The sequence below is a fragment of the Salmo trutta genome, chromosome 2, assembly GCF_901001165.1.
Source record: "Salmo trutta chromosome 2, fSalTru1.1, whole genome shotgun sequence".
Taxonomy (NCBI): domain Eukaryota; kingdom Metazoa; phylum Chordata; class Actinopteri; order Salmoniformes; family Salmonidae; genus Salmo; species Salmo trutta.
In genome coordinates, this window is record NC_042958.1 from 53,867,267 (window position 1) to 53,890,954 (window position 23,688).

Below are 23,688 nucleotides of genomic sequence, written 5' to 3' on the forward strand. Positions count from 1 at the left end.
CCCTACTACCCCATTAATATACCCTACTACCCCATTAATATACCTTACTACCCCATTAATATACCCTACTACCCCATTCATATACCCTACTACCCCATTAATATACCCTACTACCCCATTAATATACCCTACTACCCCATTAATATACCCTACTACCCCATTAATATACCCTACTACCCCGTTAATATACCCTACTACCCCATTAATATACCCTACTACCCCATTAATATACCCTACTACCCCATTAATATACCCTACTACCCCATTAATATACCCTACTACCCCATTAATATACCCTACTACCCCATTAATATACCCTACTACCCCATTAATATACCCTACTACCCCGTTAATATACCCTACTACCCCATTAATATACCCTACTACCCCGTTAATATACCCTACTACCCCATTAATATACCCTACTACCCCATTAATATACCCTACTACCCCGTTAAAGAGTGTGGATCTCCTTTTACACAGTATTGTAGGCCTGTAGTTCCTACAGGTCACAGACACAGACATAAGGTTGCATTGATTTCATAATCTTTTTCTGAATGGTCTTTGATTGAAAAAATGTCATGCCTAAAATGTACACTGTCTTACATGTGTCATATATTAAATGCAGTATACTGCAAAAATGTGCTTTTTAGCAGGTTTATAGGATGACACAGGATGTAAACACCTCACGCAGACATCACTCAAGGTGTATTGGTCTCGGCAGCACGCCAGTCGGCTGATCTTCTTTTTCCAGGGCTAATCCAGCTTTATAGGGTAATCCCCAAGCACGATACAGGCGCCATGAAGAGGGCTGTCTACTCCAAGGTTCTTCAAGTTCATTCAGCATGTCAATGTGCTAGTCCAGTTCAAGGCAGAGGAGGCTGGTGTGGGGAGCTGTAGGAAGACGGGTAATGGCTGGAATGGAGTTAATGGAACAGTTTCCATGTGCTTGATGTGTTTGCTACCGTTCCATTTATTCCATTCCAGCCATTACAATGAGCCCTTCCTCCTATAGCTCCTCCCACCAGCCTCCTCTGTTTCAAGGATAGTGGGTAAAATTGTTCAAGTGTAAAGAATGTGACAAGAATCCCACAGACTTTGATGTATGCCTTTATTGTGTTAACACATTACATCTTATGACACGTACATACAGTAGAATTCGTTTCATCAGACATCAAACGGGAAATTCTAATCTCTCTCAATGATAACTCCATTGAATTAGTAGATATACATTTTGGGGTCCTTTAAATGTATGCGCAGAATAGAGGAACTGACTTTCCCATATTGCTGTCATAGTGTAAAGCCCTGATCCGAGTGGTCTGCCCTGCCTAGCAGCTTTAGGAACAAAGATTCAGAGAAGCCATTTAAGATGCAGGTTGGCTGTCAAAGCCACTCTTATTGGATTAGTGCTCTTGATTGAGAGGGCACGTTGCATAAGCAACGAATCAAACTCTGCCTGCGTTGTGTTTCCTGCTTACGGCCACTGCCTCCGCAGACGTCTCGGTCACCTGTTACAGTAGGTCGAAAGGAGATGTCTCGGCAGGATTTGTAAGGAGTTATTTTTATGGGAACCCCATTGCAATTCAATCGGGTTCATCAATTAACTTTCTCACGGTTGCATAAGTACATTTTACACCGGCCCTCAAATGGTCAAACAAAGAAAAGAAGGACTTTGGCCCTCCTGAGACCACATTGGAGGCTGGTACTCCATCAAACAAACATGATGGCCCTCACAAACACTAGATATGATAAGACTTCGGTAGCCAGCTTTATCTACAGTAAGTAGGGTATTTAAAGTTTAAAGCTGTGCAGATCTCGAAAGCTGTCTGGCAAGCAACTCAATCCCATCAAATCATCTTATGGTCAGGTACTTGAAGACACATGAACCTGATAGAACATTTCCGAGGCTTGCCTCCTTCTAACAAGCAAATTGTAGGTTTAATTTGTACATATTTTACATACATTTCCTATGTGATGAACTACATTTCTTTGGAGAATGCACATACATAATAGCATAATCTACATTTTTGAAAGATTACTGCATTTCAATTTATGATACGCATATGTATAAATAGCAAGTAATATGTATATTACATTTTCAAGTTATTGGGAAAATGTTGCGCAGTTTAAAATTGTACACAGTTTGCAATGGATACCTGACGTTCAAACGTGACTTCTAACCAGATCATCAGTTCATAGGATCTAAAGACTCTTAAAATACATCAAGTAGAAAATCTGACAAACAATCCCAAAAATATATATTTTGCATATTAACACAAATAAACCCTTACAAGGCTCGGAAGAGTGTACACGTTTTCAGCATTGCTACTATATTAACCTTCGGTAAAGTCAATTGTCACTTGCTAAAACACAGTAGCAAGTTTACCTTTTAAGCTTGAGTTATGGGAAGAAGCTTGTGCTCGTACAGCACAGCATTCTAAAGGAACAGTGTCTGTCTCTCTTTCTACAGAGTTTGTGTTATCATTTGTACTCATATTTCTTCGTAAAAAAATCCTGAGATGAGTATATCAGATATTTAACACTATTCCTGTTCTCATAAAACAGCTCAGTTAGAAAAGTTTGTCCACTGAACTCTCACCCTCATATCTTTATGGACCATCAGAGTGTGGATAAAAATGTACAGCTAATTATTTCCCCGAGCAGAATGTGTCTCAATAAATAGTATTAAATACAGTATATGCCATTTGGCAGATGTTAAGATGTAATGTTTGTTTCATTACATAGATGATGTTAGTTGTCGATTAAGTAGTACCTATGGTTAGTTATCGATTAAGTAGTACCTATAGTTAGTTATCTGTGAAAGATATGCTCTACTTTAACTGTGCTGTCCAGATATGGTAATGCTCCAACTGCTGGTACATCTGTGTTGAGTGTGTTGATCCATCAGGATTGGCTTATCAAGTCCTGAGAATGAGGGGAAGCGATCGAGTCAGCCCAAACAGGGACACAACTTCACACTGACTGCCTGCTGCGCCCAGGGATCGTCCGCCACACGGCAAGGGCAGAGGCACACTCCAGGGGGTTAGGCAATGGTGCAGGTCTTGGACTTTCCCCCCTCTGGGACCTCATCTGCTGTTTAAACAGAAAACCGGACAGCAGGACAGTGAGGCAGCAAGTAGCAACAGCAATGACATGCATAGCAAGACAAATCAAATCAAAAGTTTGATTGATTTGATAGCAAGACAGGAAGCAGCAGGATAAACAGTAAGAAGACTGTCTTAGTTTGTCTATAACTTAACTTAGGTAACCTTAACACCAAGGTTAGGTAACTTTGTGGCCTGAATGACCACTGGAGCCTTGGCTTGTGTATGCATTGACAAGCCTCAGACACTGTGTCTAAAATAATGGTACTTACTGGTATGGATATTTCTCTGGAGATTGTACAATAGCATTTCTTGCTGGGTTGGGGCCAATTCTGAATTATGTTGTGAATGGTTCTTTAATTCTAATTTAATTCTTGAATTAGAATTGGCCACACCCCACAGGAAGCAGAATTTGAATTGAATTTGAATTAAAGAGGAAATCAGCAGTTGAAACAATAACAAAGCATATTCCCCGCCCCTGTTTCGGTAAAAAGCTGAGGGTCTGGAGAAATGTTACCATCCACAATATCAAAATTATACTTTTAACTATGGTTTGAGGCTATATAGTGTTTGTTTACATGTACTTTGTTTACAAACATTGGAGTAAAACAAGCTTATATTTTGGGGTTCTGACTGGGTACAACAGTTGAGCTAAGCTCATGAGGCATTTATAAGTTATATTCTTCAAGAATCAATGGGTACATCCAATTTAGAAGACATAAAATGGATGTAGCAACTGCAGATTTACCCTTTAAAGGAAGTATATTTCATTCAATGAAATTAAAATGGTTAATTTCTTCTACCCGTCATTACACTGAGTAATACAAAACAAACATTAAGGACACCTTCCTAATAGTGAGTTGCACACATCCACAATCATGTCTCAATTGTCTCAAGGCTTAAAAATCCTTCTTTAACCTGTCTCCACCCCTTCATCTACACTGATTGAAGTGGATTTAAAAAGTGACATCAATAAAGGATAATATCTTTCACCTGGATTCACCTGGAAAGAGAAGGTGTTCTTAATGTCTTGTATATTACTTTATTAATCACCGTTTGGGGGATTATTAAAGTACTATCTTATAATAAATATTTATTTTGACATATGGTGACCAATATTATGTAAACATTAGATTTTTAAAACTTCTTAAATTCAATTAAAAATAGAACTTCAATTCATGGCTTGAATTGAAATAAATTCCAAATTGACCCCAACCCTGATTTCTTTGAGACTTGAATGTATTTCAAATGTCACCTGGCGGTGCCTCAAGCTTCTTTTTCTCGTCCTCAATGGCCGCCATCTTGGCGGCGTGGATGTCGGCCAGCTCTTTCCAGTTTTTTAGGTTGATGTTCAGCCCATCAAACATGGGGGTGATCTCTACGTGAAACCTTGAGAATTCCTGTACACAAGTAGACCCCATTTATTGCAAGCATTCACATACCCGGGACTGTCACTCAGCCTGACATATTCCTTTACGGTGCAAACATTCCTGCTGGGGAGTTTATCTGGTGCATACTTAGAGATAGATAAGCCTACTAGGCACTCAGGTGGTCTAAACTGGATGACCCCCTCACTGAAGTTGACATTGATAGTTCACAGAGAAACTGATCTCATTTATTTTTATAAGGATGATTCCGTTTCCAAAAATAAAATGACAAATACCACAAGCTGATTTCTTTCTAATCGATCCCAATGAATTAAGACACAAAAAAATAGGACTTGGTTGAATTTCAACCAGCAATGCAGTTACCTTGTATACGAACGCACACACAAACTGAATGAAACCACACTGCATCTTGGGTAACTCCGCTGCACAGTTTCTGTCCATCATGGGCTGAGGAGCAATGAACGAGATGGGGTAAGATCAAAACAAACAGAGAACTAACATAAGTCAGTGATTAATCTATAAACATCTATTTTTAAGAAACTGCGGTTTTCTTTCCTAACAAACTCACAATGGGTTGCTGATCGAGAACGGTCCTTTCCAAGTCACCTTGCTCCCAGAACTCAGCTGCGACCATAAGAGCCACCTATGAGGTAGAGAATTGGCAGCAAAGAATGTATCAGTACTAATCTGCACCTCTGAGCTTCCTGTGGTCTATATTGTTTGGAGGAAATGGAAAAAGGGATTTTGTTTTCCTGTGTTGTTTTGTTTCATGACATGGTGGGCAGATATAGTACCCACCTTGCTCTGGACCTCCCATGGTTTGGTGATGGCAGACAAGTCACAACCTGTCATCATCATGGCCCTGACACACAATAAGGAAGAGGAATTATTCCAGAATTATACAAGAATCTAAAATTAATGTTATACAAGCAACCATAAACTGTGACAATGTACACTTTAAGAAAAGTGGCCAACTGTCTCAAGTTTGCAATCGCGTAGCAAACCCCCGAGATGGCGGACAGAAGAACATTCCTACTCACATGATAATTTCCTTCCTGATTGGGTTGTTGGATATATGATCGATTTTCTCCTTCTCAGTTTCCATTGGCTCAGTGGCATTCACAATGTTCTGGAACATTGTTCTTTTTCTGGGGGCCAGACCAACAGTCAAATTAGCAGTTTGCACATGAAAAGTGATATTGATTCAGTATATTAAGAAGCAGCTATATCGGAGATAATAACAATTGTAAAAACCTACTTGAAGTACAAGGCCAGGTCAGTGGCAATGATGCAGACGTCAAACAAGTGCTGAACAGTCTCAAACTGACGCTTCTGGAGATTCACAAAGATGTTCAGGCTCTGAAGGAGGAGTAGAGAAAAATGTAAGAGTTCAACTCCCGCAATTGCCTTGTGTACAAACACTGGCCAAAAGTAGTGCACTCTATAGGGACTAGGGTGCTGTTTGGGACACTGTAACAGGAGTCAGGGGTCTCTAACCTCCTCAGCCATGAGCGTCTTGCTATACTCCAAATGGTGCCTCTCCATGATGGAGGATCCGTGCAGTTTGGCTAAAGGCGATCCACTCCTGCAGGTCAGAGAGGGGTAACACCCAATCGTTAGACCCCAAACGGCACATTCCAAACCAACAGACAACTACACTGTGATGATTTTAAGAGTGCTTCGAATGCAGGTTGGCGTTTTTTCCCCCCGTCATGCATTTTGTTCTGACAGCAGCTCTGCAGAGTGGTCACTATCTGGCACAGCCACAAAGTCATAAAATCTGATTTTAAACCGAACCCTAACCTTAACCTTAACCTTACCCACACTGCTAACCCTAATGCCTAACCCTTTTACAATATAACCAGTTTTGACTTTGCAGCTGGTCTATCTAAGGGGAAATCGCTCAGTTCTGCCACCAAGTCAAGACTCATGACAATAAACGTCAATCTGCGCTTTGAATGCTCATTGGTAAACGGAGGGGGTTCTTACTTTGTCTGGTATAAGTTGTTGGTCCCCCTGTGGTCAATATCGTGGCAGAATGCAGCAGCCACCATGGCAAAGGCATCCAGGTCAGAGTAATATTTCCTCAGCCTGCCAGTCTGTGAAGCAAAGGGGCTGATCCATTATATTTTCTCTTATTGTTTTTCTACTTCACAAACAACATCACACAAAAAAATGATCCATTATCACACAAAATGGGAGGGGTGGGGTGATCGATCCATTATCAAACAAAATGGGAGGGGTGGGGTGATCGATCCATTATCAAACAAAATGGGAGGGGTGGGGTGATCGATCCATTATCAAACAGTTGGCCCACCTCCCTGACATACATTAGTGGGCAGCCATTGGTTGGCAGCATCAATGTCTCTAAACAAACATGAACTTTAACTACTCTTCTTTTGGTGAGGTTATCCACTGTCATTCTGTAAATCGATGTGGGTATCAGGTGATAGTACTGGTGCTGTAGGTCACAAGACGCAGGCCTCCTAATTGTCCCTAGAATTTCTAAGCAAACGGCTGGAGGTAGGGCTTTCTCCTATAGAGCTCCATTTTTATGGAATAGTCTGCCTACCCATGTGAGACGCAGACTCAGTCTCAACCTTTAAGTCTTTACTGAAGACTTATCTCTTCAGTAGGTCCTATGATTAAGTGTAGTCTGGCCCAGGAGTGTGAAGGTGAACGGAAAGGCTGGAGCAACGAACCGCCCTTGCTGTCTCTGCCTTGCCGGTTCCCATCTTTCCACTGGGATTCTCTGCCTCTAACCCTATTACAGGGGCTGAGTCACTGACTTACTGGTGTTCTTCCATGCCGTCCATGGGAGGGGTGCGTCACTTGAGTGGGTTGAGTCACTGACGTGGTCTTCCTGTCTGGGTTGGCGCCCCCCCTTGGGTTGTGCCATGGCGGAGATTTTGTGGGCTATACTCGGCCTTGTCTTCGGACGGTAAGTTGGTGGTTGTAGACATCCCTCTAGTGGTGTGGGGGCTGTGCTTTGGCAAAGTGGGTGGGGTTATATCCTGCCTGTTTGGCCCTGTCCGGGGGTATCATCGGATGGGGCCACAGTGTCTTCTGATCCCTCCTGTCTCAGCCTCCAGTATTTATGCTGCAGTAGTTTATGTGCCGGGGGGCTAGGGTCAGTCTGTTTCATCTGGAGTATTCTCTTGTCTTATCCGGTGTCCTGTGTGAATTTAAATATGCTCTCTCTAATTCTCTCTTTCTCTCTTTCTTTCCTTCTCTCGGAGGACCTGAGCCCTAGGACCATGCCTCGGGACTACCTGGCATGATGACTCCTTGCTGTCCCCAGTCCACCTGGCCATGCTGCTGCTCCAGTTTCAACTGTTCTGCCTGCGGCTACGGAACCCTGACCTGTTCACCGGACGTGCTTGTTGCACCCTCGACAACTACAATGATTATTATTATTTGACCATGCTGGTCATTTATGAACATTTTAACATCTTGACCATGTTCTGTTATAATATCCACCCGGCACAGCCAGAAGAGGACTGGCCACCCCTCATAGCCTGGTTCCTCTCTAGGTTTCTTCCTAGGTTTTTGGCCTTTCTAGGGAGTTTTTCCTAGGGAGTTTTTCCTAGCCACCGTGCCTCTTTCACATGCATTGCTTGCTGTTTGGGGTTTTAGGCTGGGTTTCTGTACAGCACTTTGAGATTTCAGCTGATATACGAAGGGCTATATAAATAAATTTGATTTGATTTTTGATTTGTAGGAGTAAAGGGACTCACCTGTAGAAGACAGAACATGGTCTGGCCCACGTTGAAGCCGTGTCTCCAGTTGTGGTAGGTGATGTCACGGTAACCTTTCCGGACAGTGTACATCCATCGCGTGAGGGTCTGGTTGTACATGGGAAAAGGAAACACTATGACATGAGGGATATTTTAACAATGATCTGTTTGTCACTTTTACCACGAGCTACAGTACATGTACATGTTACCTCAACTACCTCGTACTCCCGCACATTGACTCAGTACCGGTACCACTTGTATGTAGCCTCGTTATTGTTATTTTATTGTTGCTATTTTCTAATTTTATTTGCTAATTTCCTTACTTTTTAACTCTGCATTGTTGGGAAAGGGCTCGTAAGTAAGCATACCACAGTAAAGTCTACACCTGTTGTATTCGGTGCATGTGACAAATAACATCTGATTTGTATGAGCAAACCAGTAAGACATGGCCTAGTAGTTTGACAAAATGAATGTATTGAGTGATGTACAGTTTATACATTGCAATGCATTCTGGGGACATTTACTGTGTAATGCTGAGGTTACAACTAAATAACTACATTCAAATAAACATGATTGTTTTACTAGCCAGGGGCTTCAGGACTGACCTCTGCTGGCACTTTGAACTTCTCCACCACGTTCAGCTCAAAGAAGCAGCGAATTCCACACATGATGAGGCCGTGCTCAGTCACAGGAAAGTCACTGAAGGAGAACAGTAGCAGGTCGACGTCTATGGCCACAGGACAATTTGATCTCTACACAAGGGGAAATGAATAACCAAATATTTATTAACTGCTGAGTCCACTTTCACAGGCAGTTGAAAGTATTATTAACCTGTTCATAATTTCATGTTCTGTGTTTGGTATCATGCCCTTGTCCAAGTTGATCACTCACACCACTCTGACACATTATCATTGTGTCTCTACCCACTTTCACTGACAGCCTGAAACATGATCCTACCAAGAGTTTGTACATCTCTTTCTGGTCACAGTCCTCTGGTTCCGCATCAAACTTTTCCTTTGTGTTCTGTGGAAAGAGAAAATGTATGTCCCGTGAGGCTAGTTTCCTCTGTGAATCTCCACTGTCTATAAGGTCTAAGATCTAACATATCTCAGGTCTCACCAGGATACTCTGCATTTCTGTGTTGGTGCATCTAGTCTGGCACATGAGCATCTCCTGGGCGATGTCCTTTCTCCACTCCATTCTGTTCAGTCTGTCGTACGTGTCGCAGTTCAACACCGACCATCCCAGGAACTGGGTGAGGGCCTGGAACAATGCAGACAGGTCTTTACCACCTCATACGTTCACAACCCATGACAGGAACGATGAGAGAAGTGGTTGATATGACTGATAGAGAGAAAAGGAGAGAGAGAGCGAGAAAGAGAGCACGCAAAAGAGAGAGAGAAAAAGAGAGAGAGAGAAAGAGAGAGAAAGTGAGAGAGGTAGAGCGAGAGAGTGAGAGAGAGAGAGAGAGAGAGCGAGAGAGTGGATGTCTGTGCACTTACCTCTGTGATCTGTTCGTCGTGCTCATCGAATGGTTTACCATCTTTCCTGTTGAAGAAAGTGGCAATACCCACGATTTCTTCCTTTTTGTTGACGATGGGAAGGGACAAGACGTTCTTGATGACGAAACCTGACTCATCCACAGCCTCTTTCTGAAAGACAAAACGGCATGAAGTCGATTCGTAAACGCTTAAAGAATGAGGGCTGGTGGTCGTCTTCAAAGAGCACATGTTACTGATGACTTGATATATTGTAACAACAAGGTCATCCTTTACTCAATACCATAGTCCTCACCTGGAACGTGAAGTACTCATCAGCGGCAACGTTCATCATGTTACAAATCTACAGCGGAAGAAGAAGAAGACATATTTCAGTCAAATCCCTCCTTTTTCGCAATCAAATGTTTTTTTATTTTGTAATAATATTGCCAGCAAACATGAACACATACATACAAAATTAAGTTACACCCCCACCCCATCCCAATCATAAACAATCCGAGGACCTGAGGGATAAAATTAAATAAACATACATGGATCAATAAATAAATAAATAACAGTCAAATCACTCTCAAAAGTCTCCAATGTACAGTAGGCCCTACATGCTTGTGGAGAGTATATGGTCTGTGGATAATGTATGGACTATGTGCACTCTTTCACATCAACTTACATAGCCGTTCTCTGACACGTAGGTGGGGAGCCCACTCACCAGGGCCCAGTGGTCAATAGGAGGACCCCTACATGAAACAGAGGGAGTAAGACAGTGAGTGATGTGTTTTGGTACTTTCAGACTTTTTGGTTTCTTCAGAAAGCATAATAATGAGTGACTTATGACAAGAAGCTACTGGTACTTACGGTATAACTTTGATTTCCTCTTTGGGTCCTTCTAAGAGATAGTCGATGATCTTGTAGAAGATGACTTCCTGCAGATGCACAGAACAACATTCACTGGCTGTGATTGTGTAATAGACTAGGCAGTAGAGAAAAGAGCAGAGTGCTTTGCGAGAATCATATCAAAGGAAAATGGATGCTTACCCTTCCGTCGGGGGTCTTTGGTCCGCTGTATGGCGGTACATCTCCCAGCTTCACTGGCCACTCATCGTAGAACTCCTGCAAGAAGAGGGGAAGACATTAATCAGGGCTTCAGTGTTCCCATTTAGAAACCACAGAGGGGGCAGATCCAAAATGGCGTCCATATCAAGACAGTGACAAAACAACAATTTGCCTTAGCATATTATACACTAGTAACAAACCTTCTCTTTGGTCATGTCCAAGAGGCCCACGGAGTATCTTTCACAATTGAGGTAGATTCTCACAGTGTAGAGAGCTTTGTGGAACTGTCTCTCAATGTCTGTCAACTCTTCAAATACTTTGCTGGCAGACCACAGAAGGACCTAGTGAAACAAGGGGAGAATAATATATGTTGTTGTTGTTTTTTCAATGGGGAAACGGTTCCAATGGTTGAGTCATGGATTGCATGGTAAAACACGGCTTTACAGGAAACTTTAACTGATATGATGATATAGTATGATGATCATTGATACACGGTGCATTCAGAAAGTATTCCGACCCCTTGACTTTTTCCACATTTTGTTACGTTACAGCCTTATTCTAAAATGGATTAAATTGTTTTGTTTTTTCCTCATCAATCTACACACAATACCCCATAATGACAAAGAAAAAACTGTTTTTTTAGAAATGTTTTTGCAAATTTATAAAAAAAACTAAAACTGAAATATCACATTTACATAAGTATTCAGACCTTTTACTCATTACTTTGTTGAAGCACCTTTGGCAGCGATTACTGCCTCAAGTCTCTTGGGTAGGACGCTACAAGCTTGGCACATCTGTATTTGGGGAGTTTCTCCCATTCTTCTCTGCAGATCCTCTCAAGCTCTGTCAGGTTGCTGCACAGCTATTTTCAGGTATCTTCAGAGATGTTAGATCGGGTTCAAGTCCGGGCTCTGGCTGGACCACTCAAGGACATTCAGAGACTTGTCCTGAAGCCACTCCTGCGTTGTTTTGGTTGTTTGCTTAGGATCGATGTCCTGTTGGAAAGTGAACCTTCGCCCCAGTCTGAGGTCCTGAGCACTCCGGAACAGGTTTTCATCAAGGATCTCTCTGTACTTTTCTCTGTTCATCTTTCCCTTGATCCTGACTAGTCTCCCAGTCCCTGCCGCTGAAAAACATCCCCACAGCATGATGCTGCCGCCACCATGCTTCACCGTAGGGATGGTGCAAGGTTTCCTCCAGACGTGATGCATGGCATTCAGGACAAAGAGCTCAATCTTGGTTTCATCAGACCAGATAATCTTGTTTCTCATTTTCTGAGAGTCCTTTAGGTGCCCTTTTGGCAAACTCCAAGTGGGCTGTATGTGCCTTTTGCTGAGGTGTGGCTTCCGTCTGGCCACTCTACCATAAAGGCCTGATTGGTGGAGTGCTGCAGAGAGGGTTGTCCTTCTGGAAAAACCCATTGGGTTCTTGGTCACCTCCCTGACCAAGGCCCTTCTCTCCTGATTGCTCAGTTTGGCCGGGTGGCCAGCTATAGGAAGAGTCTTGGTGGATCCAAACTTCTTTCATTTAAGAATGATGGAGGCTACTGTGTTTTTGGGGACCTTCAACGCTGTAAAAATGTTTTTTGGTACCCTTTTCCAGATCTGTGCCTCGACACAATCTCAAACCACAGTCTCAAACCTCATGGCTTGGTTTTTGCTCTGACATGCACTGTCAACTGTGGTACCTTATATAGACAGGTGTGTGCCTTTCCAAATCATGTCCAATCAATTGAATTACCCACAAGTGGACTCCAATCAAGTTGTAGAAACATCACAAGGATGACCAATGGAAACAGGATGCACTTGAGCTCAATTTCGAGTCTCATAGCAAAGGGTCTGAATACTTTTGTGAATAAGGTATTTCTGTTTTTTATTTTTAATACATTTGCAAACATTTCTAAAAACCTGTTTTCGTCATTATGGGGTAATGTGTGTAGATTGATGAGGATTTTTTTTTTAAGGCTGTAATGTAACAAAATGTAGAAAAGGGGAAGGTTTCTGAATACTTTCCGAATGCACTGTATGACTGATACATTACACTACTCTTCGTATTCTTCAAACACTAATAGCAAATTGCCTTGGTGAACTTTGTCTTTGTATTCAAGGGCCAGCATGATTGACACAGTTGATGACAGCTCATGTTGAATGAAGGGATTCACTGGATTCTTACCTGACCTTTCCTGGATTCCACGTTGAACATGTATGCAGTGTGATGCTGCGTGGCAATGACTTGGGCAAAGACCAAGTACTTGTTCCAGAGCTGAGAACCAAATGAGATTAAATCAATTCTCAGTTCAGCAAACAGGCATTCATCTGATGCGATGTCCTCCAGACTACTGATGCCATACACCCCTCACACTGTGCTAACAATGAATATGCAGTATTGCCACCTCTCTTGATCTAGAGAGCCCCTGGTAGTTGTATTGCAGTATTAGCATGGCTTTAAAAGTAATATTGATTATTAGGGCAAAGTAGGCTATACAGTGTATGTATATGTCATGTATCATGTGAATTGTGCAAGTATGTATTAATCGTATGGTTTTTGAAAGGTATTTTCATAAAGACTAATACTGAGAAACCTTTCTAAGACTGGTATTTGCTTTTGAGAGCTCAGGACTTACTTCCTCATCGGCTTTTGAGAATTCTTCAGCCCCAATTTTGTTTAGTGCCATGGCAACACCAAGGCATTCCTTATCAGCCATCATGGGGAATGAGAGCATGTTTTTGGTTTTGTATCCTGTCTGCTTGTCCACAAAGTCACTGAAGCGGTTATTCTGGAAGTGAAATAAAGTATATTGGATCAAGACATTAGTCGCGTTCACACTGCAATAAGCCCAAGGCTAACAGCCTCCTTAGCCCTGAGCTAAGGAGGCTATGCTATGGTTTTTGTAACCTGCACATTATGGATGTCATTGAAATGCCACAATTCTATTACCATTATCTCGAGAGTAATAAGAATGCTTTTCAAATCACTGGAAATATCATGGGCTAATCAAAGTAGACAAATGATGGACCTCTTCTGGCTAACAAAGCCCAGATTGAACCCCTACTTGAATTCTGTAGTTCATTTAAACATTCATTAGGGTGTTCATGCAGAAATATATGTTGACCAATTACAACATTTATCTTCAGTCATCCCCAGTTTAACATAAACAGTTTTGCAATCATAAAACTGGACATTTCTGTTTTGAATATGATAAAATATTAAATGAACTAAAGAATAAAATACTATGTAGATAAATTAATGTAGGCCTTTACAATTAATTCATGACAAATTAACCAGAATAACGACAGTTTCATGGCTTCTGGAGGTGAAAGGGATTTTCTGCACTATATAGAGGGATAACAACCATGACGCATGGGCCACATTAACATTTAAAATGCATCCCTTATTCAATGATACATGTCATTTCACCGCATTCTTGGTGAAAGGAACTAATCAAAGTTTGCATTGGTCAGACTTCTGGACTCAGATAATCAATGCCAGACGACTATAGGCAACACCTTCAAAAAATTATTTGAACACTTTGTGCTTCTTTAATTATCTTCTCAAATCTGCATCAGTTCAAATGTCAAACTTATGTGTGAAACGAATGACTTTAATTGTTTTATCCAGCGTCTCCATTTATCTGCCAAGAACAGTGTGCATACAGAACAAGTGTGAATATATTGGGATTGCTTTGGGTAACATTTTACGCCCGCTTTGGCGCGTGTACCCATTTTATATGCGCTTTGGCGCTTGGGCACCTGCTGACAATGGCACTTACCTTTGTAACATCCGGAATGTTTTGCATCTTTTTGGAGTGTGCTGTGTATCCAACTACACCCATATCGATTGGAAACACAATCTCATTAGCGGGGTTGACTAGGTTTTCTTCGTATTTGGAGGTAGGGGTGACATTGAAGAGCGTCGTTGTAAGCTCGGGTATTCCATTTCTAGCTCGAAGACCAAAGTAACTGCACCGGTCGGCGTTCAAAATCAAGCAAACTCTCTGCAGGACCTTGTGCAATACCTTTTCCATAACGATTTGCGATTGCATTTCTTTGACCAGGTCATAGATGATGTTGGCCTCCTGAATTTGGGAGACATCTTTGAAGGACGATTGATCTTTGAGATTTTCTGCGAACGTTGTCGCGATCACTTCCGTGCTCAACTTTTTGTCAAAGTACTCTTTGGCGAACTGGGGATTGTTCTCCAGGTACTTCTCCACACTATCCTTGTCTCCCATTTTGAATTGATCTCGTTTGCCTCCCTTCTCTCACAGACGCATCACCCGGAAAAGTCGCGAAGTGTAAACGGTGGGTAGTTAGTGGCCTCCGTTTGCACCGACGTGCATCCTCTGTTGTGGTGCTGGACAAATCACCAAAACGTCCTTTACTCTGCTACAAGCTGACAGAATGTAGTGGCTTAGAGACTGAAAGGATAAGAGGGGCCGCTAATTAATGTGACATCATGACATTAAAGCCCTAAGCTTTCTTAACCTGCAAATCCCAACACAGTTCATTTTATATTGGACAATCCAATCTGAGTCAAGCAAGGCAGGTTGTTTTGGCGCGCTATCTCCCTACTGCAGCTGTGGTAGAGAATGTTCATTCTGGGACAGAATTGTTGACTCATCAAATATACTATCCACCCAATATGCCCTCTTGAGTAGAAAGTAGTTGGACAGTTGACCTAAAGGAACAACTCTTCAGTTCGCCACTATAGTTCCAAGCAAACATTTGAGAAAGGTTTGTGGAGGGGTCATGTAAGTAATAGCTGGTCCCAGCCTCCCAACCACAGAACTCTCTCTCACAGGGATTTGTTTTCATAAGAATTGCCCTACCTATATGTACAGTCAAAGTGAAGACAAATGCCAAGTAGGTAGGTTAAATGCATCAGTGAAGCAATTCAAAAAGGAACTAAATTAAATGAGTTCCCTCTGTAATGTTTTTGACCAGTCCATTTTTCCTTGGTACGGATCCAGTGTAGTAAACATACAGTGGAACAAAAGAAACCTGGGACAAGTCTTTTTATGGATGTGTGCATACCACCCCACTAAAACATTGATAAACCTACTGCATTATGTCCACAGTGTTGGGAGAAGTACTTGATCTTAATGACCTCAATCTCACTGTCATAGGACAGTCTGGAAGCCTTGCCAAGTGAGGAGAATCAGAGTTCTGAGAAAGATGGTCCTATTGTAACCCTATCACACAGTCTGGCAAGGCAGGACAGAGAGAGTTTCTCTGTCTATTTTCACATGTGGGATTAAGACTGGCCCATAATGTGTTTACGGGGAACAATGGGTCATTCTCTCTCCCAGCCAACACAGCAAGCCACTGAATTCTAGTCAGAGAGCAAGGCAATAAAAGATCTGTATCAATGGGACTTGGCAGTCTAAATCCCTTATTAAGTAAAAGTGATTAGTGGGATGTCCTCCCTGACAGAGAAAGAGAGAGACAGGGCCTGGTACAGTGGAATGGATTAGTCACATGGACACCCTACCTAGGAGTTAATCTCATTTTTTTTAAACATTTTTTATTTAAGCTTTATTTAACCAGGTAGGCAAGTTGAGAACAAGTTCTCATTTACAATTGCGACCTGGCTAAGATAAAGCAAAGCAGTTCGACACATACAACAACACAGAGTTACACATGGAGTAAAACAAACATACAGTCAATAATACAGTAGAAAAATAAGTCTATATACAATGTGAGCAAATGAGGTGAGATAAGGGAGGTAAAGGCAAAAAAAGGCCATGGTGGCGAAGTAAATACAATATAGCAAGTAAAACACTGGAACGGTAGATTTGTAGTGGAAGAAAGTGCAAAGCAGAAATATAAATAATGGGGTGCAAAGGAGCAAAATAAAAAAAGACAGTAGGGAAGAGGTAGTTGTTTGGGCTAAATTATAGATGGGCTATGTACAGGTGCAGTAATCTGTGAGCTGCTCTGACAGCTGGTGCTTAAAGCTAGTGAGGGAGATAAGTGTTTCCAGTTTCAGAGATTTTTGTAGATCGTTCCAGTCATTGGCAGCAGAGAACTGGAAGGAGAGGTGGCCGAAGGAGGAATTGGCTTTGGGGGTGACCAGAGAGATATACCTGCTGGAGCGCGTGCTACAGGTGGGTGCTGCTATGGTGACCAGCGAGCTGAGATAAGGGGGACTTTACCTAGCAGGGTCTTGTAGATGACCTGGAGCCAGAGGGTTTGACGACGAGTATGAAGCGAGGGCCAGCCAACGAGAGCGTACAGGTCGCAGTGGTGGGTAATATATGGGGCTTTGGTGACAAAACGGATGGCACTGTGATAGACTGCATCCAATTTATTGAGTAGGGTATTGGAGGCTATTTTGTAAATGACATCGCCGAAGTCGAGGATCGGTAGGATGGTCAGTTTTACAAGGGTATGTTTGGCAGCATGAGTGAAGGATGCTTTGTTGCGAAATAGGAAGCCGATTCTAGATTTAAGTTTGGATTGGAGGTGTTTGATGTGAGTCTGGAAGGAGAGTTTACAGTCTAACCAGACACCTAGGTATTTGTAGTAGTCTACATACTCTAAGTCAGAACCGTCCAGAGTAGTGATGCTGGACGGGCGGGCAGGTGCAGGCAGCGATCGGTTGAAGAGCATGCATTTAGTTTTACTTGTATTTAAGAGCAGTTGGAGGCCACGGAAGGAGAGTTGTATGGCATTGAAGCTCGTCTGGAGGGTTGTTAACACAGTGTCCAAAGAAGGGCCAGAAGTATACAGAATGGTGTCGTCTGCGTAGAGGTGGATCAGAGACTCACCAGCAGCAAGAGCGACATCATTGATGTATACAGAGAAGAGAGTCGGCCCAAGAATTGAACCCTGTGGCACCCCCATAGAGACTGCAAGAGGTCCGGACAACAGGCCCTCCGATTTGACACACTGAACTCTATCAGAGAAGTAGTTGGTGAACCAGGCGAGGCAATCATTTGAGAAACCAAGGCTATTGAGTCTGCCGATGAGGATGTGGTGATTGACAGAGTCGAAAGCCTTGGCCAGGTCAATGAATACGGCTGCACAGGATTGTTTCTTATCGATGGCAGTTAAGATATCGTTTAGGACCTTGAGCGTGGCTGAGGTGCACCCATGACCAGCTCTGAAACCAGATTGCATAGCGGAGAAGGTGCGGTGGGATTCGAAATAGTCGGTAATCTGTTTGTTGACTTGGCTTTCGAAGACCTTAGAAAGGCAGGGTGGGATAGATATAGGTCTGTAGCAGTTTGGGTCATGAGTGTCCCCCCCTTTGAAGAGGGGGATGAGCGCAGCTGCTTTCCAATCTTTGGGAATATCAGATGACACGAATGAGTGATTGAACAGGCTAGTAATAGGGGTTGCAACAATTTCGTCAGATAATTTTAGAAAGAAAGGGTCCAGATTGTCTAGCCCGGCTGATTTGTAGGGGTCCAGATTTTGCAGCTCTTTCAGAACGTCAGCTGACTGGATTTGGGAGAAGGAGAAATGGGGAGGCTTGGGCGAGTTGCTGCGGGGGGGTGCAGTGCTGTTGACCGGGGTATGTGTAGCCAAGTGGAAATGCTTTTTGAAATTCTCAATTATAGTGGATTTATCGGTGGTGAAAGAGTTTCCTATCCTCAGTGTAGTGGGCAGCTGGGAGGAGGTGCTCTTATTCTCCATGGACTTTACAGTGTCCCAGAACTTTTTTGAGTTTGTGTTGTAGGAAGCAAATTTCTGCTTGAAAAAGCTAGCCTTGGCTTTTCTAACTGTCTGTGTATATTGGTTTCTAACTTCCCTGAAATGTTGCATATCACGGGGGCTGTTCGATGCTAATGCAGAACGCCACAGGATGTTTTTGTGTTGCTTAAGGGCAGTCAGGTCTGGAGAGAACCAAGGGCTATATCTGTTCCTGGTTCAACATTTCTTGAATGGGGCATGCTTATTTAAGATGGTGAGGACGGCATTTAAAAAAAATAACCAGGCATCCTCTACTGACGGGATGAGGTCAATATCCTTCCAGGATACCCGGGCCAGGTCGATTAGAAAGGCCTGCTCGCTGTGTTTCAGGGAGCGTTTGACAGTGATGAGTGGAGGTCGTTTGACCGCAGACCCATTACGGATGCAGGCAATGAGGCAGTGATCGCTGAGATCTTTGTTGAAAACAGCAGAGGTGTATTTAGAGGGCAAGTTGGTTAGGATGATATCTATGAGGGTGCCCGTGTTTACGGCTTTGGGGTGGTACCTGGTAGGTTCATTGATAATTTGTGTGAGATTGAGGGCATCAAGCTTAGATTGTAGGATGACTGGGGTATTAAGCATGTCACAGTTTAGGTCACCTAGCAGCACGAGCTCTGAAGATAGATGGGGGCAATCAGTTCACATATGGTGTCCAGAGCACAGCTGGGGGCAAAGGGTGGTCTATAGCAGGTGGCAACGGTGAGAGACTTGTTTTTAGAGAGGTGGATTTTTAAAAGTAGAAGTTCAAATTGTTTGGGTACAGACCTGGATAGTAGGACAGAACTCTGCAGGCTATCTCTGCAGTAGATTGCAACACCGCCCCCTTTGGCCGTTCTATCTTGTCTGAAAATGTTGTAGTTAGGGATGGAGATTTCAGAGTTTTTGGTGGGCTTCCTAAGCCAGGATTTAGACCCGGCTAGGACATCCAGGTTGGCAGAGCGTGCTAAAGCAGTGAATAAAACAAGCTTAGGGAGGAGGCTTCTAATGTTAACATGCATGAAACCAAGGCTATTACTGTTACAGAAGTCATCAAAAGAGAGCACCTGGAGAATAGGAGTATAGCTAGGCACTGTAGGGTCTGGATTCACCTCTACATCGCCAGAGGAACAGAGGAGGAGTAGGATAAGGGTACGGCTAAAAGCTATGAGAATTGGTTGTCTAGGACGTCCGGAACAGAGAGTAAAAGGAGCAGGTTTCTGGGGGCGATAAAATAGCTTCAAGGTATAATGTACAGACAAAGGTATGGTAGGATGTGAATACAGTGGAGGTAAACCTAGACATTGAGTGATAATGAGAGAGATATTGTCTCTAGAAACATCATTGAAACCAGGTTATGTGTGGGTGGTGAAAGGTTGAATGAAGAAAAAAAGCCATGTGGTAATAACGTCGCTGGCTGCAATGAGACGAATAGGGAAACAACAATAGACTAGATACATAAAGTCTGCAATCAATTTGGATTGGTTGTGTTCAAAAAGTGATCCCATTCCATCAAACCCCACGGTCTGTCATTGCAGTAGTGTGTGAACCGGCTGCTGCTTGTCAGTTCTGTTAGGGTCAACAGACTCCAAGTGGAGAACAAGCAGCACTGTGTCCAGAAAGGCAGCCACACCAACCAGGTTACTTGTGTTGATATAAAACATGTGGAGGACTTTCCCTCATTCACCATCTGCTACTGATTAATCAGCCTTCCCCTATCATCACCTTTCCACATTGTAGATCCCTGATCGGATGCAGCTTGGCGAAGACCGTTGTGGTTGGTTGTAAACAAGCCTCACAGGTGACTGTAACCAACCTGATGGATTGAACAGTTGGGGGTGTACCACAAGTTACAAAACACCTCGTGAAGTTACAAAACATTCATTGTACGCGGCGCCCTGCCCCCTAAAGATAATTTATATATACATACAGTGCATTTGGAAAATATTCAGACCCCTAGACTTTTTCCACATTTTGTTGCGTTAAAGCCTTATTCTAAAATGTATTAAATAGTCATCAAATAGTCGTGCTGCTAGGTGACCTAAACTGTGACATGCTTAATACCCCAGTCATCCTACAATCTAAGCTTGATGCCCTCAATCTCACACAAATTATCATCAATTTACACACAATACCCAATAATGACAAAGCAAAAACAGGTTTATATACAGTTTTGCAAATGTATTTAAAAAAAACCCTGAAATATCACATTTACACAAGTATTCAGACCCTTTACTCATTACTTTGTTGAAGCCCCTTTGGCAGCGATTACAGCCTCGAGCCTTCTTGGGTATGAGACAGTAAGCTTGACACACCTGTATTTGGGGAGTTCCTCCCATTCTTCTCTGTAGATCTTCTTAAGCTCTGTCAGGTTGGATGGGGAGCGTCGCTGCACAGCTATTTTCAGGTCTCTACAGAGATGTTCAATCGGGTTCAGATCCAGGCTCTGGCTGGGCCATTCAAGGACATTCAGAGACTTGTCCTGAAGCCACTCCTGCCTTGTCTTGGCTGTGTGCTTAGGGTCGTTGTCCTGTTGGAAGGTGAACCTTCGCCCCAGTCTGAGGTCCTGAGCGCTCTGGAGCAGGTTTTCATCAAGAATCTCTCTGTTCTTTGCTCCGTTCATCTTTCTCTTGATCCTGACTAGCCTCCAAGTCCCTGGGGATGATGCCAGGTTTCCTCCAGATGTGACGCTTGGCATTCAGGCCAAAGAGTTCAATCTTGGTTTTATCAGACAAGATAATCTTGTTTCTCATGGTCTGAGAGTCCTTTAGGTGTCTTTAGCAAACTCCAAGCGGGCTGTCATGTGCCTTTTACTGAGGAGTGGCTTCCGTCTGACCATTCTACCATAAAGGCCTGATTGGTGGAGTGCTGCAGAGATGGTTGGCCTTCTGGAAGGTTCTCCTATCTCTACAGAGGAACTCTGGAGCTCTGGCAGAGTGACCATCGGGTTCTTGGTCACCTCCCTGACCAAAGCCCTTATCCTTCAATTGCTCAGTTTGCTCAGTTCCAATCTTATTCCATTTAAGAATGATGGAGGGCACTGGCTTCTTGGGGACCGTCAATGCAGCAGAATTGTTTTGGTACCCTTCCCCAGATCTGTGACTCGACACAATCCTGTTTCGGAGCTAACCAGACAATTCCTTTGACCTTATGGCTTGGTTTTTGCTCTGACATGCACTGTCAACTGTGGGACCTTATATAGACAGGTGTGTGGCTTTCCAAATCATGTCCAATCAATTGAATTTACAACAGGTGGACTCCAATCAAGTTATAGAAACATCTCAAGGATGATCAATGGAAACAGGATGCACCTGAGCTCAATTTAGAGTTTCATAGCAAAGAATCTGAATAGATATGTAAATAAGGTATTTCTGTTTTGTTTTGTATATACATTTCTAAACATTTCTAAAAACCTATTTTCACTTTGTCATTATGGGGTATTGTGTGTAGATTGATGAGGAAAAATATAATTTAATCAATTTTAGATTAAGGCTGAATCACAACATAATGTGGAAAAAGGGAAGGGGTCTGATCACTTTCCGAATGCACTGTATATACAGTCAATTGCAGCCCAAGTAACACACATCTCAACATCAAATGTTCAGAGGAGACTGTGTGAATCAGGCCTTCATGGTTGAATTGCTGCAAAGAACCCACTACTAAAGGACAGCAATAATAAGAAGAGACTTGTTTGGGCCAAGAAACATGAGCAATGGACATTAGACTGGTGGAAATCTGTCCTTTGGTCTGATGAGTTCAAATTTGAGATTTTTGATTCCAACCGCCGTGTCTTTGTGAGACGCAGAGTAGGATGATCTCCGCATGTGTGATTCCCACCGTGAATCATGGAGAAGGTGTGATGGTGTGGGGGTGCTTTGCTGGTGACACAATCTGTGATTTATTTAGAATTCAAGGCACACTAAACCAGCATGGCTACCACAGCATTCTGCAGCAATACGCCATCCCATCTGGTTTGTGCTTAGTGGGACTATAATTTGTTCTCCAACAGGACAATGACCCAACACACCTGCAGGCTGTGTAAGGACTATTTGACCAAGAAGGAGAGTGATGGAGTGCTGCATCAGATGACCTGACCTTCACAATCACCCGACTGCAACCCATTTGAGATGATTTGGGATGAGTTGGACCGCAGAGTGAAGGACAAGCAGGCAACAAGTGCTCAGCATATGTGGGAACTCCTTCAAGACTGTTGGAAATGCATTCCAGGTGAAGCTGGTTGAGAGAATGCCTAGAGTGTGCAAAGCTGACATCAACTCAATTTTATTTATTATATAAATTTTTTTTAAATTATTATTTTACCAGGTAAGTTGACTGAGAACACATTCTCATTTACAGCAATGACCTGGGGAATAGTTACAGTGGAGAGAAGGGGGTATGAATGAGCCAATTGTAAGGCAAAGTGTGGCTACTTTCAAGAATCTAAAATCTAAAATATATTCAGATTTTTATAATCACTTTTTTGGTTATGTCTTCACTATTATTCTACAATGTAGAAAATAGTAAAACTGAAGAAAAACCCTTGAATGAGTAGGTGTGTCCAAACTTTTTACTCTTACTGTATATGCATATATAGTTTGGAATACTATGTTACATATCCAGCAGATAAAAATCTAACTTTTTGCTGACTCTGGTACTGGTCCAGCCATTCTTTGGGGCAACTTATGCTTTTTGCGGTTTAGCCGTGTCAAGTTACATAGGACGCATGTTTGGCTTTTCTAAGTTTCCTTTTCTGGGGTGCTGGACCCCTGGGTCACGGTTATATGGTCCTAGAAAGAAAAACAAATGTCTACCTGGAAAGCTTACTGGCAGCTTTAAACCATAAATCAAGGTTTTATGGCCATAAAAGTAAGTGCCTGCACCCTCATTTACTGTATATGGCCATTTCATAACACTTTACATACAGCCTGCAGGTATAATGCTTTAGAACTTGTTATCGTGTATCAGCCTTTATAACGTCCTATGGAATTTGCTGGTGTGGTATGATCAATGGAATACAACTATTGATTAATTCTGTTTGATCACTCACTGTATTGAAATGTTTTTCTCTTTGATATTGATTGCATAGATAACTAGAAGTCAATGTTCCTTTCTCCACAGGATGTCCTATACAGGATAGGATCTATTATAGATTTATTTAACATTGAGCAATAAAATAATATTTAACATGATTGCCTAACATGGTTTTCGAGTGAAAAGTGAAAAATGTTAAAGGCCCA

The 23,688-nt window shown here is 42.5% G+C and overlaps 1 protein-coding gene across 1 annotated transcript; it reads right to left on the reverse strand.

Annotated features, from left to right (window-relative positions):
• Positions 1 to 1,094: 1,094 nt before the first annotated feature.
• Positions 1,095 to 15,351, reverse strand: LOC115157390 (cone cGMP-specific 3',5'-cyclic phosphodiesterase subunit alpha'). The gene is made up of 22 exons (XM_029705596.1): positions 14,548 to 15,351; positions 13,402 to 13,554; positions 12,951 to 13,040; positions 10,979 to 11,119; positions 10,761 to 10,835; positions 10,581 to 10,648; positions 10,396 to 10,462; positions 10,024 to 10,071; positions 9,732 to 9,881; positions 9,349 to 9,492; positions 9,187 to 9,252; positions 8,835 to 8,981; positions 8,230 to 8,337; positions 6,482 to 6,591; positions 5,990 to 6,077; positions 5,751 to 5,851; positions 5,533 to 5,640; positions 5,291 to 5,354; positions 5,061 to 5,135; positions 4,856 to 4,939; positions 4,360 to 4,504; positions 1,095 to 3,093 (listed from the first exon to the last, which is right to left on the reverse strand). Exons 1-22 carry the CDS (start codon positions 15,007 to 15,009, stop codon positions 3,044 to 3,046), a joined length of 2,544 nt encoding a protein of 847 aa, XP_029561456.1. The 5' UTR covers positions 15,010 to 15,351; the 3' UTR covers positions 1,095 to 3,043.
• Between the last annotated feature and the right edge of the window lie 8,337 nt (positions 15,352 to 23,688).

Excerpts from the sequence above, each read along its gene's own strand:
- LOC115157390 (XM_029705596.1), bottom strand. The coding sequence starts at position 15,009 with ATGGGAGACAAGGATAGTGTGGAGAAGTACCTGGAGAACAATCCCCAG. Across the intron at positions 10,463-10,580 it reads GAGGAAATCAAAGTTATACC|GGGTCCTCCTATTGACCACT; the intron begins GTAAGTACCAGT and ends TGTTTCATGTAG. Across the intron at positions 8,338-8,834 it reads AGTTCAAAGTGCCAGCAGAG|ACCCTCACGCGATGGATGTA; the intron begins GTCAGTCCTGAA and ends ATGTACAACCAG.